Here is a 22,130-nt window from a genome sequence, read left to right as displayed (position 1 = left end):
CAATCTGTTAATGCACGCTTTGTTTGTTTTGATTTTGTCAGACACACATTCAAAGTAGGATCTACGCATACTTGCGTTTCACCAATCACATGCAGTCACTGGTGACGTTGGACCAATCAAACAGAGCCAGGTGGTCACGTGACCGTCACACGTAGAACCCGACATGTTGAAAAACTTATTGGGGTTTTACCATTTAGTGGTCAACTGTACGGAATATGTACTGTACTGTGCAATCTACTAATAAAAGTTTTAATCAATCAACCAATCAATCAAAAGTGTAAAGGAAAAAAGACACTTTTTATTTCAACCGTACTTCCCGTCAAAAGCCTAAAGACTGATCGCACAGTTCCTGTCTTCACAATAAAAGTGCCGCTCCATCACGCCTGCGCTAACAAAATAAGAGTCTCCGAAAGCCAGCGCAAACAAACTAACAAGCTACGGAGTTTGCCGCCAATGTATTTCTTGTAAAGTGTATAAAAACGAATATGGAAGCTGGACAAATAAGATGCCAAAAAACAACGACTTCCATGATGTATTAGACCGGAAGGAGGAACTTTTTTCCTCCTCCATTTGAAAACCGGGACGTTATCAGCACTATACTGTCAGATTCCAATCAATACTAGTCATCAGAATCAGGTAATACACCAACTTATATTCTTGTCTTCATGAAAGATAGGAATTTATATGTTAAACATGCATGTATATTCATTAAAACACCTTTAACATGTGAACAAAAACGGCAAAATAAACAAATATAAATTTTATACTGTATATATAAGGGTATGTATATATATATATATATATGTGTGTGTGTGTGTGTGTGTGTGTGTGTGTGTGTGTGTGTGTGTATATGTATATATGAGGTAGATCACCTCGACTTGGTCATTTATTAAGTAATTGATTAACGTTGAAAAAGTTATTGGGGTGTTACCATTTAGTGGTCAATTGTACTGAATATGTACTGTACTGCAATCTACTAATACAAGTTTCAATCAATCAATCAATCAATGAATGCCTACTGAGCCTATGGTGCTGTTAAGTTATTGTGGTTCAATTTGCCTTAATTTTTTTATTTTAATGTATTATTATTTAACATATAATATTGTTTTAGTTGCTTTAGAGATATTCCTGGTCGCAATTTGAGAGGCACTCTCTCTTTTTTTTCCAACAGCCCCAAGTGTGTCGCCTCTTTACTCACCAAGGTGAGCACAGCACACTTCCTCCCTTCACAATCACAGCAAATAAAAGTCTCAAAAAAGTACCTTCCACAAGCAGTTGAGTTCAGTTTATTTATATAGCACATTTAAAAACAACCCCAGTTGGCCAAAGTGCTGTACAGACATAAGAAAAGGGACAAATAGTGTCACATTTACATTGTAACACGGAAGGATGACTAAAATACAGTAGTAAAATATATCTTCAAAGACGTGCAGAACATATCACCTATAATAATAAAAGGTAATAAATAAACAAAAACGATAAAAGAAAAAAAAGAAATAAAACAACCAATATATCCTGTCTAACTGGATTTGAATGCCAGGGAGTAAAAATATGGTTTTAGCCTAAATTTAAATTGACTCAGAGACTGGGAGGACCTAATCAATAATGGATTGTTGTTCCTTAGTCTGGGCCCTGCCACTGGAAAGGCTCTCTCTCCTCTCGTTTTAGACTAATTTTTGGGACAACGAGAAGGAACTGGTCTGAAGACCTCAAAGTCCTGCTGGGACAAAAAGGCTGCAGCAACTCAATAAGATACTGCGGGGCTTCTTAGTGTAGGCATTTAAACACAATAAGTACAATTTTAAAATAAACTGTAAAAGTAACTGGGAGCCAATGAAGGGGAGCAAATACACGAGTAATGTGCTGACGTCGTTTAGTTTAATTAAAAGACGAGCAGCAGAATTCTACAAGCGGTGCAGCTACTGGAGGAAGCCCTGATCCAGGCCTACATACAAATAATTACAAATACAACAAAGCATAAAGTACCTAAAGCACTTATTTATACATGTACAAAATTATTATGCTTTGACCTAAAATATTGGTCAGAATTGTCCAAGTATGTTTTGCACCAATAAATGTGAAGACTTTGGCATTTAATTAATTAGGTATAATAAGTTTAAAAGGTAAAAAACTAAACTAAAACAGAAAAACTGAATTGTATTGTGTTTTACATTGCTATTGTTATTTAAATGTATTGTTATTGCTATTATTATTCTACTTGTTGTGGTTTATTCAGTATTAATTTATATCCAGTATGTGTTTCGGTGGTACAATAAATACACGTTTTCAAAGTATTGAATAATCATGTAGTTAATCTTGATTACAATATGAATCAAATTATTTATTATTTTCATTTTTGCCGTAATCGTCCAGCCCTATTATTATCACTGGAGGACGAGGATTAGCTGAAAACTGCTACACTACACACAGTAGGCGGATACAAGAAGCCAGGCTAAACCTAAAAGTCTTGGATGTAAACAGGGCTGGGGGATCGATACAAATATTGACACTAATAATACCAAGTATTCTATCAATATATAGTAGATACTACAGTGATTACATCAATAATTTTAATTCTCACAAAACATTTTTTTTGTTTTTGTCATTGTTTACAAACTCAGGAAATAATTTCCTGGATACAGGAAGGTTTAAGGGCAAAACCCAAAGGAATATTTATTAGAGACGGTAGTATTTTTCTTTTTTCTTTTTTGACCTAGTGGATAGACTGTCCGCCTTGAGATCGATAGGTTGTGAGTTCAAACCCCGGCCGAGTCATACCAAAGACTATAAAAATAAGCCCCCTTATCTCCCTGCTTGGCACTCAGCATCAAGGGTGGGAATTGGGGATAAATCCCCAAAAATGATTCCCTGGCGTGACCACCGCTGCCGCCCACTGCTCCCCTCACCTCCCAGGGGGTGAACAAGTGGATGGGTCAAATGCACAGGACAAATTTCATCACACCTAGTGTGTGTGTGACAATCATTGGTACTTTAGCTTGTAACTTTATGGACATTATTGACTATTTTGTCAATATAATGTTATTGCAATATAGATCCAAATTTAGATTTTAGGCCATATCACCCATCCTTAGGTGCATACAGGGCGGAACATATATGTTGGTCATAAAAATAATTATCTTCAAAACAAAACAACTATTAAAACAATCAACTAGTCATTTTTCCACACAACAAAAACAACACAATTTGGCCTTTGATTTCATTAAATGCTCGCAAAGCATTTTTTTCTGCTCAGGAATGCAAGTGAATAACTACAGTTAACCATGTTAAATTTAGATATAATAATGTGTTTTCATATTTCTTTTATTTTGTGTGTAAAACAGTAAATTTGAGCTAAATGTTTGCATAAAAAATATAATAATGGTTAAAGGGCTTCTACATACTAGTGAATTAACCTAGACAAGCATTAAATATACAACAAAACAAAGGTTTTGGTAGCGCTGTGTCATGAACCCTAGTTTCGGTAGTGGTCTAATACATTTGTTAAGCTAATTCATGTTCACTAGTTCCTGTTTGTACGTGTTTAACATCTGGGTAAATGTGCCTCTGAAACCCATTCCAAATAATGTTCAATGCAAAGTATACCCTATCTAAAACCATACAAAACCAAGGCAACATGTAGAGAAAAACAATGGTTATAAACTGCAGAAATACCTACAATAACCCTATAGTTGTTATAAAATCTAAAAGATGCTTCAGTCTCTCATTAACACACACAATATTTTGTGATGTGTGAGTATCGTATGTATAAAACATCAAATATTTTAGTATTTGACGTATGGCTATCAATAGTTTGTAACCAGTGCTGCCCTGTCGTGTGTCATTAACAGTTAAACATGACAGGTGCTTTGGACAAATGGGAGGAGCTTCTCTGTCTCGGTGGAGGTGATGGAGAGGTCTTCACTGTAGAGGGAGCACTCTGCATGCAGGGTGTGCAGGCCATGTTTGGGTAGGGTGAAGTGATTTCCACGTAAATCCTCAAGTTCTATAAATATATTCTAAAGTTCTGTTATGTGTCACCAGGAGATTGATTGACAGGGCCTACTCTCCCTTCCATGCTGTGCTGCACTGTGGGAACTTGTCCTCTGACGTTCAGGTGTTCCCACGACCCGAGCCTGTCGTGGTGGATGAGGAGGTGGAACCTTTACCTCGAACTGTCAACACAGGTATGCAGGAAAATGCAGTACATCCCTCTCAGTTTTTTCTACCGGTTGCCCATCGATATATGATCCCATAATAGAAACTGTTGCCACCATGAAACCTGTATGAACTTTTCAGACCATTTTTAAATCATAGTCGTAGGTCATACAAGTGTAAAATGTAAAAACTAAATATCTTTAATGGCTAGGGTGATTTGTGTCCCCTCCTGCATCACTTTGGCATTGCTGATTTGTCAATCAAGTGCAAAAGGAAGTTAGGCACTGTTAAAACGACAAAACACGAGCTTACATTTCATAAAAAGTCAAAATTTTGGACATTAGACAAACTTTAAAGGCCTACTGAAACCCACTACTAGCGACCACGCAGTCTGATAGTTTATATATCAAAGATGAAATATTAACATTGCAACACATGCCAATACGGCCTTTTTAGTTTACTGTATTGCAATTTTAAATTTCCCGCAAAGTGTCCTGTTGAAAACGTCGCGGTATGATGACGCATGCGTTTGACGTCACCGGTTGTAGCGGACATTTTTTTCCAGCCCGATCCAAGCTATAAGTAGTCTGCTTTAATCACATAATTACACAGTATTCTGGACATCTGTGTTGCTGAATCTTTTGCAATTTGTTCAATTAATAATGGAGAAGTCAAAGTAGAAAGATGGAGGTGGAAAGCGCTGTATTGCAGCTGCCTTTAGCAACACAAACACAGCCGGTGTTTCCTTGTTTAAAATTCCCGAAGGTGAAGCTTTACTATTGAACACAGCGGTCAAAAGAACATGGTTTCCAACCACATGTTAACCGGCAGGTTTCGGTGAGAAAATTGTGGTAATAAGTCGGTTATGAGCGAAGCTTGCGTCCTCCTGCAGCTGTGTGGCTTCCCTCAGAGACACTGGCGGTCACCACACCTGGTATAGCTCGGTTGGTAGAGCGGCTGTGCCAGCAACTTGAGGGTTGCAGGTTCGATCCCCGCTTCTGCCATCCTAGTCACTGCCGTTGTGTCCTTGGGCAAGCCACTTTACCCACCTGCTCCCAGTGCCACCCACACTGGTTTAAATGTAAATTAGATATTGGGTTTCACTATGTAAAGCGCTTTGAGTCACTAGAGAAAAAGCGCTATATGAATATAATTCACTTCACTTCACCCGTGGCCACACCCCTCCGACTTCCAGGTACCATATAATCTCACTAAAACACTAGTAACACAATAAGCACATAAGGGACTTTCCAGAATTATCCTAGTAAATGTGTCTAATAACATCTGAATCGCTCCTACTGCCCTCCCTTTTTTTTTTTTTCTAGTCCTTCACTCTCACTATCCTCATCCACAAATCTTTCATCCTCGCTCAAATTAATGGGGAAATTGTTGCTTTCTTGGTCCGAATAGCTCTAGCAGCTGGTGGCTATGATTGTAAACAATGTGAGGATGTGAACTCTACAACCAGTGACGTCACGCGCACATCGTCTGCTACTTCCGGTACAGGCAAGGCTTTTTTATTAGCGACCAAAAGTTGCGAACTTTATCGTCGATGTTCTCTACTAAATCCTTTCAGCAAAAATATGGCAATATCGCAAAATGATCGAGTACGACACATAGAATGGACCTGCTATCTCCGTTTAAATAAGAAAATCTCATTTCAGTAGGCCTTTAATGACCCTCAAGGGAAATTGTTCCACACGGTAGCTCAGTTACAATGATGGAAGGACAATGCAGGTATAAATAGACTAAATATAGCGATATAAAATATATGCATAATATTTACATAATATATGTACAGTATGTTATATATACTGATATATTATGTCTATATCATATATACAATATATAACAATTACCATGACCAATATTACAGTATTGCTGCAGAATCAGAATCAAACATACTTTATAAATCCCTTAGGGGAAATTAAAATAGAGAGGAAATCCATCAGAAAATGGACATTAAAAACAAAGAGAAGTAGCTAAAATAGAAAGTGTCAGGTAATAGACAGATATCATCTATTACTGTATGGCGAGTGATCATTCAGCTGGATGGAGTTCTTGAATCGAACAATGTCGGAATGCAGCTGAAGGGGCCTGTTGGAGTATGAACTCCTCTGTCCCACAATTGTCTGGTGGAGTGGGTGGGCAGGATTGTCCATGATGGCCAGCAGTTTGTCCAGTGTCCTCCTGTTTGTCCAGTGTCCTCCTATCCCAATAGTTTGGCCAGCAGTTCAGTTGGAGACGTTTGTGGAGTCATACTATGTCCATAACTTGTCATTAATGAGTGTTACAAAAAAGCCGAAGACATGCACTAAACTGAAGTCTCTTATACTGAGTAAACAGAGAGTAGATGATCTTGTCCTTACAAAAAGGCCAATAATAAGTGATCTAATATTCATCTACCTATAAGTACAACAAGCGTGTCATGAATTTCAAACACATAGACCAAAAAGTATCCAGTGTGATCATCTGGAGACTGCAGGAAGATGGTGCAAGATTGCAATTATTTAAAAAAAGTTTTTTTATGACTCATGTTAAGCTCCAAGTACGTGTGTTCTTTTTGTTTCAGATCTAGAAATCATGGGCTTCATTGAAATTGCTGACATCTCCAGTCCACCTGTCATATCCAGGCACTTGGTCCTGCCTATTGCTGTCAATAAAGGTGGCTGTTTGTGTACATGTGCAATAAATATTACAGTCCAGTACTTTGAATGAAAAGACAAAGATTATTTATCACAATATCACGTCTCCTTGCGAAATGGAACATGTTCCAGTTAAAATTGGTGGAAGATAATGACGGTAAAGTAATGAAGATAATGATGGTAATGGTAATGGTAATTCATATGTGATTGCAGTACAAATGCAAAGGCAGGGCTGCTTTCACACCAATAAAATGTTTATTGTAACTACATTCCCTGCAACTTTTTTTCTTACCTGTGAGCTCTTAGATTAAAGTATCAAGTTTACTGTGGCCCAATTAGCAGATTACTGGTGTCAAACACTGATTTGTGATTTCCTCTCAGAGGTAGAAGACATCGGCACAGGAGTCACAGAAGAGCTGGAGGAGGAAGTGTCTGCCAGCCAAATGGCAGGGAAAAGTCCAAATTTCTGTGTCCTCTTACATGGCAGCCTTAAAGTAGAAGGCATGGTGGCGCTTGTTCAGCTTGGGTGAGCTGAAAAACGTTTTCATTTGAGACATAAGAATGTGTGCGGACAGATGTTAGGCAGTATACAAATAACGAGAAGTCTCAAAGCTGGTCTGCTTGTCTCAGGCCCGAGTGGTTCGGCATGCTGTACTCCCAAGCAGACAGCAAAAAGAAGTCCAATCTAATGATGTCCGTGTTTGAACCTGGTCCTGAGCCTCTGCCTTGGCTGGGCAAGAGCTCCCATTTGGGACCAATCTCAGGTAGAATCTTGTCAGTATGACCTCATTAAGCATTGTTTATCTTCACTTGTGACACACTGACCTTTCACATAATTGTTGGTTCCTCAGGAGCAAAGGTCTTTTCTGTGTGTGTTTATGTAAACAGGAAGTTAATCATTTACACATCTTCAATGTTGAATGATGTCTGCTTTCATTCGTGCGCTTTGCCTCCTCGTGCCTTCCAGAAGCGGCAGAAAATCCTTACGGAGAAGACGACAGCAAAAGTCCTTTCCCCCTGCAGCCGCCTGTCAAACGTAGCTACGCCCAGAACGTAACTGTGTGGATCAAAGCCAGTGGACTACAGGTGAAGTCTTCATGATTGTCGGTCATGCTCATTAGGGGCGTGTCCACTCTCAAAAGATGTGACAGAAACTAACAAAACGAAATCAAAGTCCAGATAATTATACTAATGAAGTGCCAATTCACAACACATGTAATTTTACGCGTGGAGCAGGTCTAGAACCATGCTACTCAGACTTAAGACGATCAACAGAAGCCCACTTGAGCAAGCACATGGCAACAGGGAGAAATAAATACTCCCCCTCTATGCTGCTAATTGCTACCTCACAACTAGCGCACTAATCGTTAGCTGACAATAGTATACTAATCGCTAGCCTCGCTGACATGTAGTGCACTAATCATTAGTTGGCAGCTGGCACCGCTTATCGCTAGTGTAGTAATTGCAAGCTAACAGGATGAATAAAATAATTATTCATTCATGTTTTAATTTCAAACCTGCAAGGTCCAGTGGGTAAGGTAGCCATCCTACTGCCATCTCTAAACTACACTGCAATGTGTTGGATCAACCTTTTATTTAAATATATTTAAACATGTGAAAAGATTGCCATGAAATACCAAACACATATATTTAAAGAAAGACCAAACATTTCACAACCCCTCTGCAGTATCTCACAGTTGAAGATCTCTACTTTATGAGACAAGGACTGGTACAGTAGAACTGAGTCAATCATAGTTGCCAAACCTGAATATAATACTGATATGTTTGATCAAATCATGTTAAATTTTAATGTTCTACATTGATGGAACATTTTTCATTGCCTCTGTCACCAAAATGCCTGCTGCTCATGTGTGGTTCAGTTAATTTACTTCACTAGTAACCTGCTCTGTGTGTAAAGTACCTTGAGATAAAGTTGCAAAACTGGCACTACACAATTAAAAATACTTGCCTACTTAGGGTATTTTTAATTCCATAAGCACCCTTAAGAGATTCCCCTAAAATGCCAATTGAGTTTGTTAACTATTGTTTATGAAATAAAAAGGTAGCATTAATTGTTGACATACAACTAAGAATATTTAAAGGTTGTTTTCAATTCATTTCAGACGGATGTGCAGAAGATTTTGAGGAACGCTAGAAAATTGCCTGATAAAACTCAGACCTTCTATAAGGTAAAGTGTGCTGCTAAACACTTATGTTTTTTCTCTTTAGTTTACATCTTATTTGTGCATTTTATTACAATTTACCAGGAGCTGAATCGCCTACGTAAGGCTGCCTTGGCATTCGGGTTCTGGGATCTCCTGAAGAGAGTGGCCGAGCTGCTGGAGAGAGAGTGCACGATGCTGCCCGACTCGGCCCACCCAGATGCAGCTTTCCAGCTGTCCCACGCCGCCCAGCAGCTCAAACTGGCCAGTACTGGTGACTCTCAATACGCTGCTTTTGAGCACAACATTGTTCCCATGCACACCGACTTCTCAAGCTGAGCCACACCCGACTTTGTTACAAATGCACTGAAATATGGACGCTGCTTTGGACCAGTAAAGACAGCACTTGGTGTGGCACTGTCTGAACACCTGGAAGCAAAAATAACCTTTTTTTGTGGAACAACTGTGCTTATCTTGCAAAATATTCATGTTTTTATACTTTCTAGTAGTAAAGATTGTGTCAAATCACTGCCTCAATTAAAAGAATGACAAACATACTAGAAAAGTACTGTAAGAGGTATTAATTTAGCAATGTTTATTATTGTAGTTACACTTTGCAATGGTGTAAAAATACCTTGTTGTACACCCCGAGATGCAATGATGAAATTATTGAATTACTTTTCTCAGTGTCACAGAAATCAAGCTTTTGTGGTGGGGCTTATCAGATGATGTGTACCTAAATAAGTGTCTTTATCACAAGTCAAGGTAAGAAAGCATTGGTCATCTAGTTTTCACCCTGAGAGCTGAAGAGTGATTCGTTCTCAAAAGACAATATTCAAAAATACTGTGTACCAATCAAATGAGCACTAATACAGTAATGCAGCTCAAAATCCAAATGGCCAAGCCTTCCACTATCAATAATTAACAAAATGGGAAGAGGGGTGTAGTCAAGGTTCTTAAAGAGTAGACCATCAAGAGGAACCAATTAGCAGCAGGAAAAAAAAGAAAACATTAACACTTAAAAGGGCTTAGGAGATGAAAACTTTTAAAACGGACAGTGACAGTGCATCAGTGTGCCTTCCTCTTCTTGGTGCGGAAACGCCTCTTCCTTTGCTTGTAGAGATGACGAAAGTTGATAACAAGTCCTGTAAGAATGGCGGGCTGTGAATTTTTTTAGCATTTTTTAAACTTTTGTTAAATGGGAAGACTTACCCAGAAACATGAGAATGATGTATACACGCAGGACGTAGGAGAAGCTCAGAGAGAGGCCGATGGTTTTCGGCAGAGGAATGCTGAACAGTCGGGTCTCGTCAAAGATGGGAATGGACTGAATCACGGCAACAGCTACATGCGTGACAGGAGTGTTTGTTCTTTGTCTTGGCAGGTTAGATAATCAACTTTCAGACAAGTAAACATACCCTCAGCTATGACACCCAGAGGGTAGAGCGGTATCCACAATGAGTATCGCAGCCACGTGAGGATCTTCCACTCTGTGTTGAAACATCCCAACATGTAGAATGGATACCTGCATCAAAACCATAGCACTTACATTAACTAAATACATTTGCAAAAATCTCTATTAAAAAAAATGGTATATAGAATTTTAAGGACAAAAATGACTTTATTCTGTTTATTTGATAAGGCCGCAGCGTAACAAAATGTGGAAAAAGTGAAGCGCTGTAAATACTTTCTGGATGCACTGTGTGTGATATGCTTATGACATGGCTGATGGAGGCAGAAAGAAAAAAAAAACAATGGTGATTAGAAAAAATGTATTTGTTGTCATGTGCTTTAAAAGAAAGGATGGTCACTAAGGTGGACGTATGTCATTGATTTAAAAATATTGTATTTTGTAAATCACGCATTGATCATATTTACACTAATACTGGTCAACATTGCTCCAGGACTGCATTTCTTCCACTTGTTTTTAGTGATCATAACTGGGATGTTATTTATTTAGAAAAACCGACCAATAATGCTCTATATGTATTTGTAGCAATGCGTAAACAAAGTAGCCGATAAACATGCACACTTAAAGAAAGTGTTAAAGTGCAACGCATTTCTTGTCGGGATCCCCAGCAAGAACATTCAGAAGCTGCAGTACATACAAAATAGTGCTGCGAGGATCCTGATGAGTGCAGAAATATGACCACATCACAAAAACTATCAAATCCCTTCACTGGCTTCCTGTTCCACTCAGGATTGAACTCAAAATCTTCCTACTAATTCACGAGTGACTCCATGAAAATGTCCCCATGTACCTCAAAAAACTGCTCACCCCCAAATCCACCACACGACACCTCCGCTCCAAACAGGCTAACCTCCTCCAACCTGCAAGGACAAAGCTACGAACTATGGGAGAGCTGGCTTTCTGCTCTGATGCTACCAGTCTGTGGAACGCTCTCCCTGACCACCTGAGGGCACCTTATTATAATAATAATAATAATAATGGATTAGATTTATATCGCGCTTTTCTATTGTTAGATACTCGAAGCGCTCACAGTGAAGTGGGAACCCATCATTCATTCACACCTGGTGGTAGTAAGCTACATCAGTAGCCACAGCTGCCCTGGGGTAGACTGACGGAAGCATGGCTGCCAGTTTGCGCCTACGGCCCCTCCGACCACCACCATTCATTCACCAGTGTGAGCGGCACCGGGGGCAAAGGGTGAAGTGTCCTGCCCAAGGACACAACGGCAGCGATTTGGATGTCCATAGGTGGGAAGCGAACCTGCAACCCTCAGGTTTTTTTTTTTGGGCACGGCCGCTCTACCCACTACGCCATGCCGCCCCTACTGACTGTGGATGCTTTTAAAAAATGCTTAAAAACCCATCTTTTAAAAAAAGCCTTTTTATAGATATGCATGCTGGTTCTAGCTATTGGGCTGTTTCTAGTTTTATATTTTATTTATTTTCATTATCTTTTTATTATAATTATTATTACTATTTTTTTACACTGTGGCACTCTGAGGTTGTTTGCTCAATGTAAAGTGCTTTTTTACAAATAAAATATTATTATTACTATTATTAAAAAGACCATGGCAATTTGGCTAAATAAACAAATAAAAAGGTGTATAACTCACTGATATAAATCAAAGCAAGCTGCTGTAAAATCAGCTAATACAAGCATGTGGGGAAATACATACACTCAGAAGTATGGTGACAAAATTTAAACAATCACAAGAAAAAAACATTCAAATCAAATTTACAACGCGCAAAAGTGACGGGAAGAAACTGGCAGGTTTTAATAACATACACGTTCTGTACTTCAAAGAGTTAGAAATATTGAACCTGTTTTTATTTAAATTGATGGTAAATTTTCAACCGAATGTGGTGAAATTGCCAACTATTTTAATATGTTTTTATGAGTAAGGTAATTATTTGATGAATGAACATATGCATACTACTATTTGCAATAATAAATCAATAGAACTGACACAAACAAATTAAAAAAGAGAAAACATGCAACTTCACCTTTTAACCAATATTACTGGATGTGGAAAAAAACACTTTTGGCACTGTGAAAAATAAGCAATCTGGAGTAGAGTATCTTTAAGGAAAACTAACAAACTGTATGTCGGATTATATTCGATACATTTTTAATCCGAGTTTAAAAGATACCCAAAAATGATAATAATGCCTTTTTTGCTGCCAATAGTAGGTCAATTAGTATTGTACATGATAATCAGCAAAATCATGGAAAAACTTGTTTTCTCCAATAATATATCTTGGTTCTGAGTTTCAGCATGCCTACAAAGATGGTCACGACAGCAATTGTCCATATGAATGATGATTAGCAGCAACAAATTGATGAGAAACAAAATGTCGGTGCTGTCTTAGTAGATTGCTATAGCTCTCGGTTTACTGCTGAGAATGCTCTCTGCATATGGTTTTAGGGATTGTGCAATTAGTTGCATGGAGAGCTACTACCGGTAATTTGTGTCAATCTGTGTATTTTAATGCTAACCTTTCTAATGCAAGGATATTAGAGTTTAGTTTCCCCTCTGCTCTTTATTTTTAAAAATGATTGTTTTTAAATGTGAGAAGCACATCTATAAATATGTATGCAGATGACTCTACACTTCAAATAACATCAATATTTTAAACAATGTTCTGCAAAGTGAACTGGACTGTGTACACAGTTATGTTGACAGTAACTGGCTTGTTCTAAACAGCATGAAAACAAAATACAGACGGGTAATTCTGTGATTTAAACACAGACAAAACATGTACAACCTCTGTCACTCACGCTGAAGGGTATTTCTGTGGAGCAGGTGCATGACATGTAGGGGTTAAATAAATAATCAGATGAATTGGTCATGTCATATATACAAACAATATCATGTCTAAAATGGGCAGAAATGTTTCTGTTGCTAGAAGATTTACCTATTTTATGATATAGTTTTCAATCCAATACATTTTACAGTCACTGTTATTATTTGGTCATTCACTCCAAAGAAAGATATTCAAAAGTTCCACATTATGCAAAATAAAGCTGCATGATTGGCACTGAAATGTCTCCTTTGGACTTGTATTGACTGTATGCCTCAAGACCTCTCATGGTTATCAGTTTATTGAAAAAGCTTCTGGTATTTCCTTTACTATTCATAGTACAATAAGGCCAAACAATCTTACACTCTAAAATATTATATTTTTCTAACAGACAGCCACTCCACTGGACAACAGACTAATGGAGACATATCAGTACCAGGAGCAATCACAATCACAAAGCTGCTTCCTAGCGGAATAGGCTGCCTAGGGACAAGCCGTTGAAAATGAATGGATGGATGGATAGGGTGTCTTAAAGTAGTCAAAACTTTTAAACAAGCTTAAATAGCTACGACACTAAAGTCTGATTTTTCCTTTTCTTTTAATTTTTATATTATATATGACCTGTTTTTAAGGGTGGAGTGCCATCTCCGGGTTGGGGAGGAGACCCTGCCCCAAGTGGAGGAGTTCAAGTACCTAGGAGTCTTGTTCACGAGTGAGGGGAGAGTGGATCGTGAGATCGACAGGCGGATCGGTGCGGCGTCTTCAGTAATGCGGACGTTGTACCGATCCGTTGTGGTGAAGAAGGAGCTGAGCCGGAAGGCAAAGCTCTCAATTTACCGGTCGATCTACGTTCCCATCCTCACCTATGGTCATGAGCTTTGGGTCATGACCGAAAGGATAAGATCACGGGTACAAGCGGCCGAAATGAGTTTCCTCCGCCGTGTGGCGGGGCTCTCCCTTAGAGATAGGGTGAGAAGCTCTGCCATCCGGGAGGAACTCAAAGTAAAGCCGCTGCTCCTCCACATCGAGAGGAGCCAGATGAGGTGGTTCGGGCATCTGGTCAGGATGCCACCCGAACGCCTCCCTAGGGAGGTGTTTAGGGCACGTCCAACCGGTAGGAGGCCACGGGGAAGACCCAGGACACGTTGGGAAGACTATGTCTCCCGGCTGGCCTGGGAACACCTCGGGATCCCCCGGGAAGAGCTAGACGAAGTTGCTGGGGAGAGGGAAGTCTGGGTTTCCCTGCTTAGGCTGTTGCCCCCGCGACCCGACCTCGGATAAGCGGAAGATGATGGATGGATGGATGGATATTGTAGTACTGTTTATGAATAGCATTTTCTATGCATATTCTTTGTTTTTGAGTGTCTTTTCTATGTAATGTTGAGTTTTTATATACATGTTGCTTTTGTCCTGTGTGATGGACCCAAGAAAGACAAGTGGCTACTGTGTAGCAACTAATGAGGATCAATTTAAAACAAATGTGTGGGCATTGGAAAAAAAAATGTAATCCGAAATGTTTTCATAAAAAAAATGATATTTGTCACAGCACCTACAAACCACCGTATGCTCTGTTATAGGAGATGTCTGGAAAACTGCATATTTAAAGTTACAGGCACTAAAAGGGGTCAAGATTCTATCAATTTGATATATTAATTACACTTATTGTGCGGTAGGCGGGTAAAATGGCGTAATAGTTGTATTTGGATAATTGACCATGTAATATGTGCAAAAAGTGAATGATAAACATGAAAAGCAACACAAATTGACTATGTTTATATAATAAAATACAAATGAACTTCATTCTGTATACTCTTTTTGTAGTTTCCTTTTAGCTGTATGTGAGTGTTTTAATAATAATAATAATATAAACAATAATGAATTAGTTTTATACAGCGCTTTTCTAGACACTCAAAGCGCTTCACAGAGAAGTGTGAACCCATCATTCATTTACTCCACATTCACACCTGGTGATGGTAAGCTATATTTGTAGCCACAGCTGCCCTGGGGTAGACTAATGGAAGCTTTAGATGGGAGCGGGTCTTACAGCAGCACTCGCTGTTTGCTGGGAAGATTATATGTGCTTTCATTCCAGAGCAGATGTCGTTACAAATGTAGCTTACCACCACCGTGAGTGAATGAATAATGGGTCCTATGTGTAACAACATGCTTGGCGTTACTGGAAAAAAGCGCTACACAAATCAAGTCCATTATTATTTTTGATACAGCTCTCATAAGACTTAGATTATGTCGTTGTATCTAATGCATTGTACAGTGAGTGACAAGCATTAAGTGTTGTATAAATTGACCAATGTGAAACACATTCAAAATAAACAGGAAAAAAACCCATGAACCTTATAGTAATGTGCTGAGTGCTACCTGAATATTTCAATGGCGCTCCACAGATAGAAAACAAAGAAAACCACCGACTTATTCTGCATTTCTTCCAAGCTACCAAAAATGATGAAGAGGATGAAATTCCTTCCAACCACCTTTGAAAAGAGAAATAAGTGTTATATTACAGAGACAGACCACACAGTCAGACATCTCTAGCACGTGCTACCTGTATAAACGTTGGAATAACGCCGGTCCTGACGATGCCAAAAGCAGCGTTGAGGACCTCGACAGCCGCCAGGATCTGGCAGAAGAACATGATGTTCGATATGGTGTGAAATGTGTCGAAGAAAGAATCTGAAAGTTCAGGTAAATAAGGCGTTATTATGGCGATGCCTCATGGGAAGTACAAAAGCAATCATGTGAGCCTCACCTCGGCCGAACCTGAGGAGCCGGAAGGTCATGTTGAAAAAGATCCATGAAAAGCCAAGGAACTGTACTAAGTTGTACATAAACAAAAATGCTGTTTTCAGACTGATGAACCCTGAAACAAAAAACGCAACAGTGAATATTGGGATGGGTCAAAAAAAAATCTGCAAAATGTTTCTGATTCACTTCAATGACCTTCCTCATCATGTGGAGGATCCTTCAGCTTGTTCCTTCTCTCCTCCTTTGCAAAGTACAAGCCAATATTATCTTTTCCCACATACTACAGGTGTGTTATCTTGCAACTTTCTGCTCACATTTTTCCTGATCTCCATCTCGGCGTCTGACTCGTCGAGCCAGCGGTCGAAGTCCGGAGCCAAGAAGAGCGGCTTACGTTCCTGTTTGGTCAATCTTTCCCACCAGCCTCTCTCCTGTTTCTTAAGGGTGACATTCACCTGCCGCTGAGTGGACTTGTAAGCCACCTGGACACAATCCCTATATTATTACATACAATATCAAGAAAACGTGCAAATCAAATGGATCCGTACCTTTGTCTTTACAGGTAAAAGAAACTCCAGGCTGAACTCGTACTGGTTCTGTCCCTTAGCACCGTGACCCAGGGCTGCACACACAACGTATGGACTTCTAATTATCTTTCCAAAAACAGACTTTGCAACCATACAAGTATTATGAACACACACATATTTCGGTCACCTGTAAAGTGAAGCATGTTTTCATGAACATGGACATCAATGTTCTGCAGGGAGGAATAGAAGTGTTTTCCCGTTAGTCAAGTTAAGGAGTGAGTAATAACATAACACAGCAACGCAAGCACTCATTTGGTCAGTTCATCCAAAAAAAAAGAAAGATAGCGAAAAATACACAGAGAGGGAGACAAAACAGTAAGACTGCATGCTGACAAGGTGACTAATGAGTAACTTCAGAAGATACACTATATTGCCAAAAGTATTTGGCCACCTGCATTGATTCACATATGAATTTGAAGTGCCATCCCATTCCCCAACCCATTGGGTTCAATATGATATCAGTCCACTTTTTGCAGCTATTACAGCTTCAACTCTTCTGGAAAGGCTGTCCACAAGGTTGCGCAGTGTGTTCATACAAATTTCCGACAATTTTTCCAAAAGCGCATTGGTGAGGTGACACACTGATGTTGGTGGAGAAGGCCTGGGTCTCAATCTCCGTTCTAATTCATCCCAAAGGTGTTATATCGGGTTCAGGTCAGGACTCTGTGCAGGCCAGTCAAGTTCATCCACACCAGACTCTGTCATCCATGTCTTTATGGACCTTGCTTTGTGCAATGGTGCACAGTCATGTTGGAAGAGGAATGGGCCTGCTCCAAACTGTTCCCACCAGGTTGGGAGCATGGAATTGTCCAAAATTTTTTGGTGTCCTGGAGCATTCAAAGTTACTTTCACTGGAACTAAGGGGCCAAGCCAAACTCCTGAAAAACAACCCCACACCAAAATTTTTCCTCCACCAAATTTCACACTTGGCACAATGCAGTCCGAAAGGTATCGTTCTCCTAGCAACCTCCAAACCCAGACTCGTCCATCAGATTGCCAGATGAAAAAGAGTGATTAATCACTCCAGCGAACACGTCTCCACTGCTCTAGTGTCCAATGGCAACGTGCTTTTACACCACTGCATCCGACGCTGTGCATTGGACTTGTTGATGTATGGCTTGGATGCAGCTGTTCGGCCATGGAAACCCATTCCATGAAGCTCTCTGTGTACTGTATGTGGGCTAATTGGAAGGTCACATGAAGTTTACAGCTCTGTAGCAACTGACTGTGCAGAAAGTCGATGACCTCTTTGCACTGGGGCGGTATAGTTCGGTTGGTAGAGTGGCCGTGCCAGCAACTTGAGGGTTCCAGGTTCGATCCCCGCTTCCGCCATCCTAGTCACAGTCGTTGTGTCCTTGGAGAAGACCCTTTACCCACCTGCTCCCAGTGCCACCCACACTGGTTCAAATGTAATTTAGTCACTAGAGAAAAAGCGCTATATAAATATAATTCACTTCACTCTGCGTTTTAGCATCCGTTGACCCCTCTCTGTCAGTTTACGTGGCCTACCACTTTGTGGCTGAGTTGATGTTGTTTCCAAACTCTTCCATTTTCTTATAATAAAGCCAACAGTTGACTTTGGAATATTTAGGAGCGAGGACATTTCACGACTGCACAGGTGGCATCCTATGACAGTTCCACGCTGGAAATCATTGAGCTCCTGAGAGCATCCCATTCTTTCACAAATGTTTGTGGAAACAGTCTCCATGCCTAAGTGATTGATTTTATATGCCTGTGGCCGGACCAAGTGATTAGGACACCTGATTCCGATCATTTGGATGGGTGGCCAAAGACTTTCGGCAATATAGTGTACATTAAAATTTTGTCACATCTTGACGATGCTTTGCATGTAAACACATTTCAATATCATTATTAACAAAGGCAGATTGTAAAGCAAGCAGGATTAACATTTACAAATAACACTGAAAAGACACATTAGAACTGTACAGTGCAATTGGTTAATATGTCATTGAAATAAACATTCGCTATACTGTAAGTTTTGTAACGTTGTCAATTCCATCCATCCATTCATCCATTTTCTACCGTTTATCCCGTTCGGGTTCGCGGGGGTGCTGGAGCCTATCTCAGCTGCATACGGGCTGAAGGCGGTGTACACCCTAGACAAGTCGCCACCTCATCACAGGGCCAACACAGATAGACAGAAAACATCCACACTCACATTGAATGGTAAATGGGTTATACTTGCATAGCGCTTTTCTACCTTCAAGGTACTTAAAGCGCTTTGACACTATTTCCACATTCACCCATTCACACACACTGATGGCGAGAGTTGCCATGCAAGGCCCTAACCACGACCCATCAGGAGCAAGGGTGAAGTGATTTGTTCAAGGACACAACGGACGTGACTAGGTTGGTAGAATCTGGGGATTGAACTAGGAACCCTCAGGTTGCTGGCACGGCCCCACTCACACACTAGGACCAATATAGTGTTCTCAATCAACCTATCCCCAGGTGCATGTCTTTGGAGGTGGGAGGAAGACAGAGTACCCTATAGGTAACCCACGCAGTCAAGCAGACTCCACACAGAAAGATCCCGAGCCCAGGATCGAACCCAAGACCTTTGTATTGTGAAGCACACGCACTAACCTCTGTACCAGCGTGCTACCCACGTTGTCATTTCATTTTTGTGTTATTTTGGGTGACCAAATATTTAAGCAACAATCATCTGCACAAGCCTTACTGAGATAATAATGATAAAAAGTATTGGTATAGTTAATGAACACACCTTTAACGGTGTCAAAACTCATGTTCTTTGAGCCCGCTGAATCAACAGCATCTCTGCTGGTTACAGCTAAATAGTGCACTTATATGTGCCTCAATTGGTTAGTACAGGTATCAAACTACATTATGTATTTATCGATTACTAAAACCCATCCATCCATCCATTTCCTACCGCTTATTCCCTTCGGGGTCGCTGGGGACGCTGGAGCCTATCTCAGCTACATTCGGGCAGAACGTGGGTTACACCCTGGATTGTCGCCCCCTCATCACAGGGCCAACACAGATAGACAGACAACATTCACACTCACATTCACACACTAGGGTCAATTTAGTGTTGCCAATCAACCTATCCCCAGGTGCATGTCTTTGGAGTTGGGAGGAAGACAGAGTACCCGGAGGGAACCCACGCAGTCACGCAGACTCCACACAGAAAGATCCCGAGCCAAGAGTCTAACCCAAGACCTTTGTATTGTGAAGCACACACACTGACCTCTTTTCCATCGTGCTGCCCACGTTGTCATTTCAATTATGTTATTTTGAGTGGTCAAATATTTAAGCAACAATCATCTACACAAGCCTTACTGAGATAATAATGATAAAACGTATTGGTATAGTTAATGAACACACCTTTAACGGTGTCAAAACTCATGTTCTTTGAGCCCACTGAATCAGGGGTCGGAACCTTTTTGGCTGAAAGAGCCATGAAAGACAAATATTTTAAAATGTATTTGCGTGAGAGCCATATAATTTTTTTTAAACACTGAATACAACTAAATACGTGCATTTTTAAGTAAGAACGACATTTTTAGAGGACATTAAGTCTCTCATTCTTTTGAATAAATTTTTTATTTTGAAGCAGAACCAATAATAAACAAAACACTTGTTGAACAGGTGCGGTAGAAAACGGATGGATGGATTAAAATGCATGAGAATGTTTTCTATTTTTAACGTTATTTTTAACATTGTGATTACCAGCGGAATTATTTATTATTTATCGTGTTAAGTAATGTCAGCTAAGATTTATCTGAGAGCCAGCCTGATGCAGTCATCAAAAGAGGCACATCCGGCTCTAGAGCCATAGGTCCCCTACCCCTGCTCTGAATCAACAGAGGCTCTCCTGGTTACAGCTAAATAGTGCGCTTAAAGGCCTACTGAAACCCACTACTACCGACCACGCAGTCTGATAGTTTATACATCAATGATGAAATCTTAAAATTGTAATACATGCCAATACGGCCGGTTTAGTTTACTAAATTGCAATTTTAAATTTTCCGCAAAGTATCCTGTTGAAAACGTCGCGGAATGATGATGCGTGCGCGTGACGTCACCGGTGGTAGCAGACGTGTTCTTCCAGCACCGATCACGGCTAAAAGTAGTCTGTTTTTAATCGCATAATTACACAGTATTCTGGACAACTGTGTTGCTGAATCTTTTGCAATTTGTTCAATTAATAATGGAGACTACAAAGAAGAAAGATGTTGGTGGAAAGCGGCGTATTGCAACCGGCTGTAGCAACACAAACACAGCCGGTGTTTCTTTGTTTACATTCCCTAAAGATGACGGTGCAGCTTAAATATGGAACAGAGTGGTCAAACGAACATGGTTCTCTACCACATGTCAACCGGCAGGTTTCGGTGAGAAAATGGTGGTAATAAGTCGGCTCTTTCTTGGCTCCTCCGTGGCTTCCTTCAGAGACACTGGCAGTCACCACACCCCTCCAACTTTCAGGTATGACTATATAATCTCATTAAAACACTAGTAACACAATAAGCAGATAAGGGACTTTCCAGAATGATCCTAGTAAATGTGTTTAATAACATCTGAATCGCTCCCACTGCCCTCGTCTTTTTTATTTATTTATTTTTTCTTCTAGTCCTTCACTCTCAATATCCTCATCCACAAATCTTTCATCCTCGCTCAAATTAATGGGGAAATTGTCGCTTTCTTGGTCCGAATCGCTCTAGCTGCTGGTGGCCATGATTGTAAACAATGTGCGGATGTGAGGAGCTCTACAACCAGTGACGTCACACGCACATTGTCTGCTACTTCCGATACAGGCAAGGCTTTTATATTAGCGACCAAAAGTTGCGAACTTTATCGTTGATGTTCTCTACTAAATCCTTTCAGCAAAAATATGGCAATATCGCAAAATGATCAAGTATGACACAAAGAATGAACCTGCTATCCCCGTTTTAAATAAGAAAATCTAATTTCAGTAGGCCTTTAATTGTGCCTCAATTGGTTACCTCAGGTATCAAACTACATTATGTATTTATCGATTACTATAACCACTGCCACTATATAGGTAGATAAACTACATTATGGCACTATTTAAGAATCAACGAAGAAAACAACACCTGACCTACCCCCCTGTGATCACTCTCGAGTTCATCCATCCATCCATTGCTACCGCTTGTCCCTTTTCGGGTCATCCACGTGACTGTAAATCTACTAGATCTACTCATGACTGTGCTATAAAAAATCTGTATCAAGCTTTACATACATTTAGGAATAGGCACAGTACTGAAAACTACAGTAAAGCAGCAGTGTTGTGTTTAACAGCAGCCATTTGTCCTACATGAGTTGCAGGCTGTAACTTACCTGAGCGTCCGTCAGCTCCACCCGGAGATAAATGTCTTCGTGGCGTTGAGCCCAGTAAACAAGCGGCGTCAGCACCATTGTTTTGTGGTTTCAATAGTTTTGTATCAAACAAATAAATGGACAGAAAGCCCCTTCGCTCGTGCTAACCGCCCAGCAAGTTGCCAGAACATTCCACGAACGGGCGCGCTCTGGCGCTGTCATCTGGAGAA

At 40.1% G+C, this 22,130-nt stretch overlaps 2 protein-coding genes across 2 annotated transcripts in view; one reads left to right on the top strand and one right to left on the bottom strand.

Moving 5' to 3' along the window:
- ints14 (integrator complex subunit 14) overlaps positions 1–9,901 on the top strand; it is a 14,249-nt gene extending 4,348 nt beyond the window's left edge. The window contains exons 4-11 of the mRNA XM_061917116.1: positions 3,849–3,967; positions 4,042–4,184; positions 6,728–6,820; positions 7,182–7,326; positions 7,431–7,564; positions 7,768–7,886; positions 8,924–8,989; positions 9,068–9,901. Coding sequence (XP_061773100.1) covers positions 3,849–3,967; positions 4,042–4,184; positions 6,728–6,820; positions 7,182–7,326; positions 7,431–7,564; positions 7,768–7,886; positions 8,924–8,989; positions 9,068–9,301 — 1,053 coding nt within the window. The 3' untranslated portion in view covers positions 9,302–9,901. The remainder of the gene's footprint in view (positions 1–3,848; positions 3,968–4,041; positions 4,185–6,727; positions 6,821–7,181; positions 7,327–7,430; positions 7,565–7,767; positions 7,887–8,923; positions 8,990–9,067) is intronic.
- Positions 9,529–22,130, bottom strand: hacd3 (3-hydroxyacyl-CoA dehydratase 3). Its single transcript, XM_061917119.1, has 11 exons — positions 21,922–22,130; positions 16,706–16,748; positions 16,540–16,613; positions 16,309–16,473; positions 16,190–16,235; positions 15,999–16,109; positions 15,795–15,922; positions 15,611–15,723; positions 10,381–10,487; positions 10,175–10,306; positions 9,529–10,107 (listed from the first exon to the last, which is right to left on the bottom strand). The coding sequence occupies exons 1-11, from the start codon at positions 21,997–21,999 to the stop codon at positions 10,031–10,033; spliced, it is 1,074 nt and encodes a 357-aa protein (XP_061773103.1). The 5' UTR covers positions 22,000–22,130; the 3' UTR covers positions 9,529–10,030.

The sequence above is a fragment of the Nerophis ophidion genome, linkage group LG12 (assembly GCF_033978795.1).
Source record: "Nerophis ophidion isolate RoL-2023_Sa linkage group LG12, RoL_Noph_v1.0, whole genome shotgun sequence".
NCBI lineage: Eukaryota > Metazoa > Chordata > Actinopteri > Syngnathiformes > Syngnathidae > Nerophis > Nerophis ophidion.
Note: the sequence above shows the minus strand (reverse complement) of the source record. Positions and strands in the feature narration are given on the sequence as shown.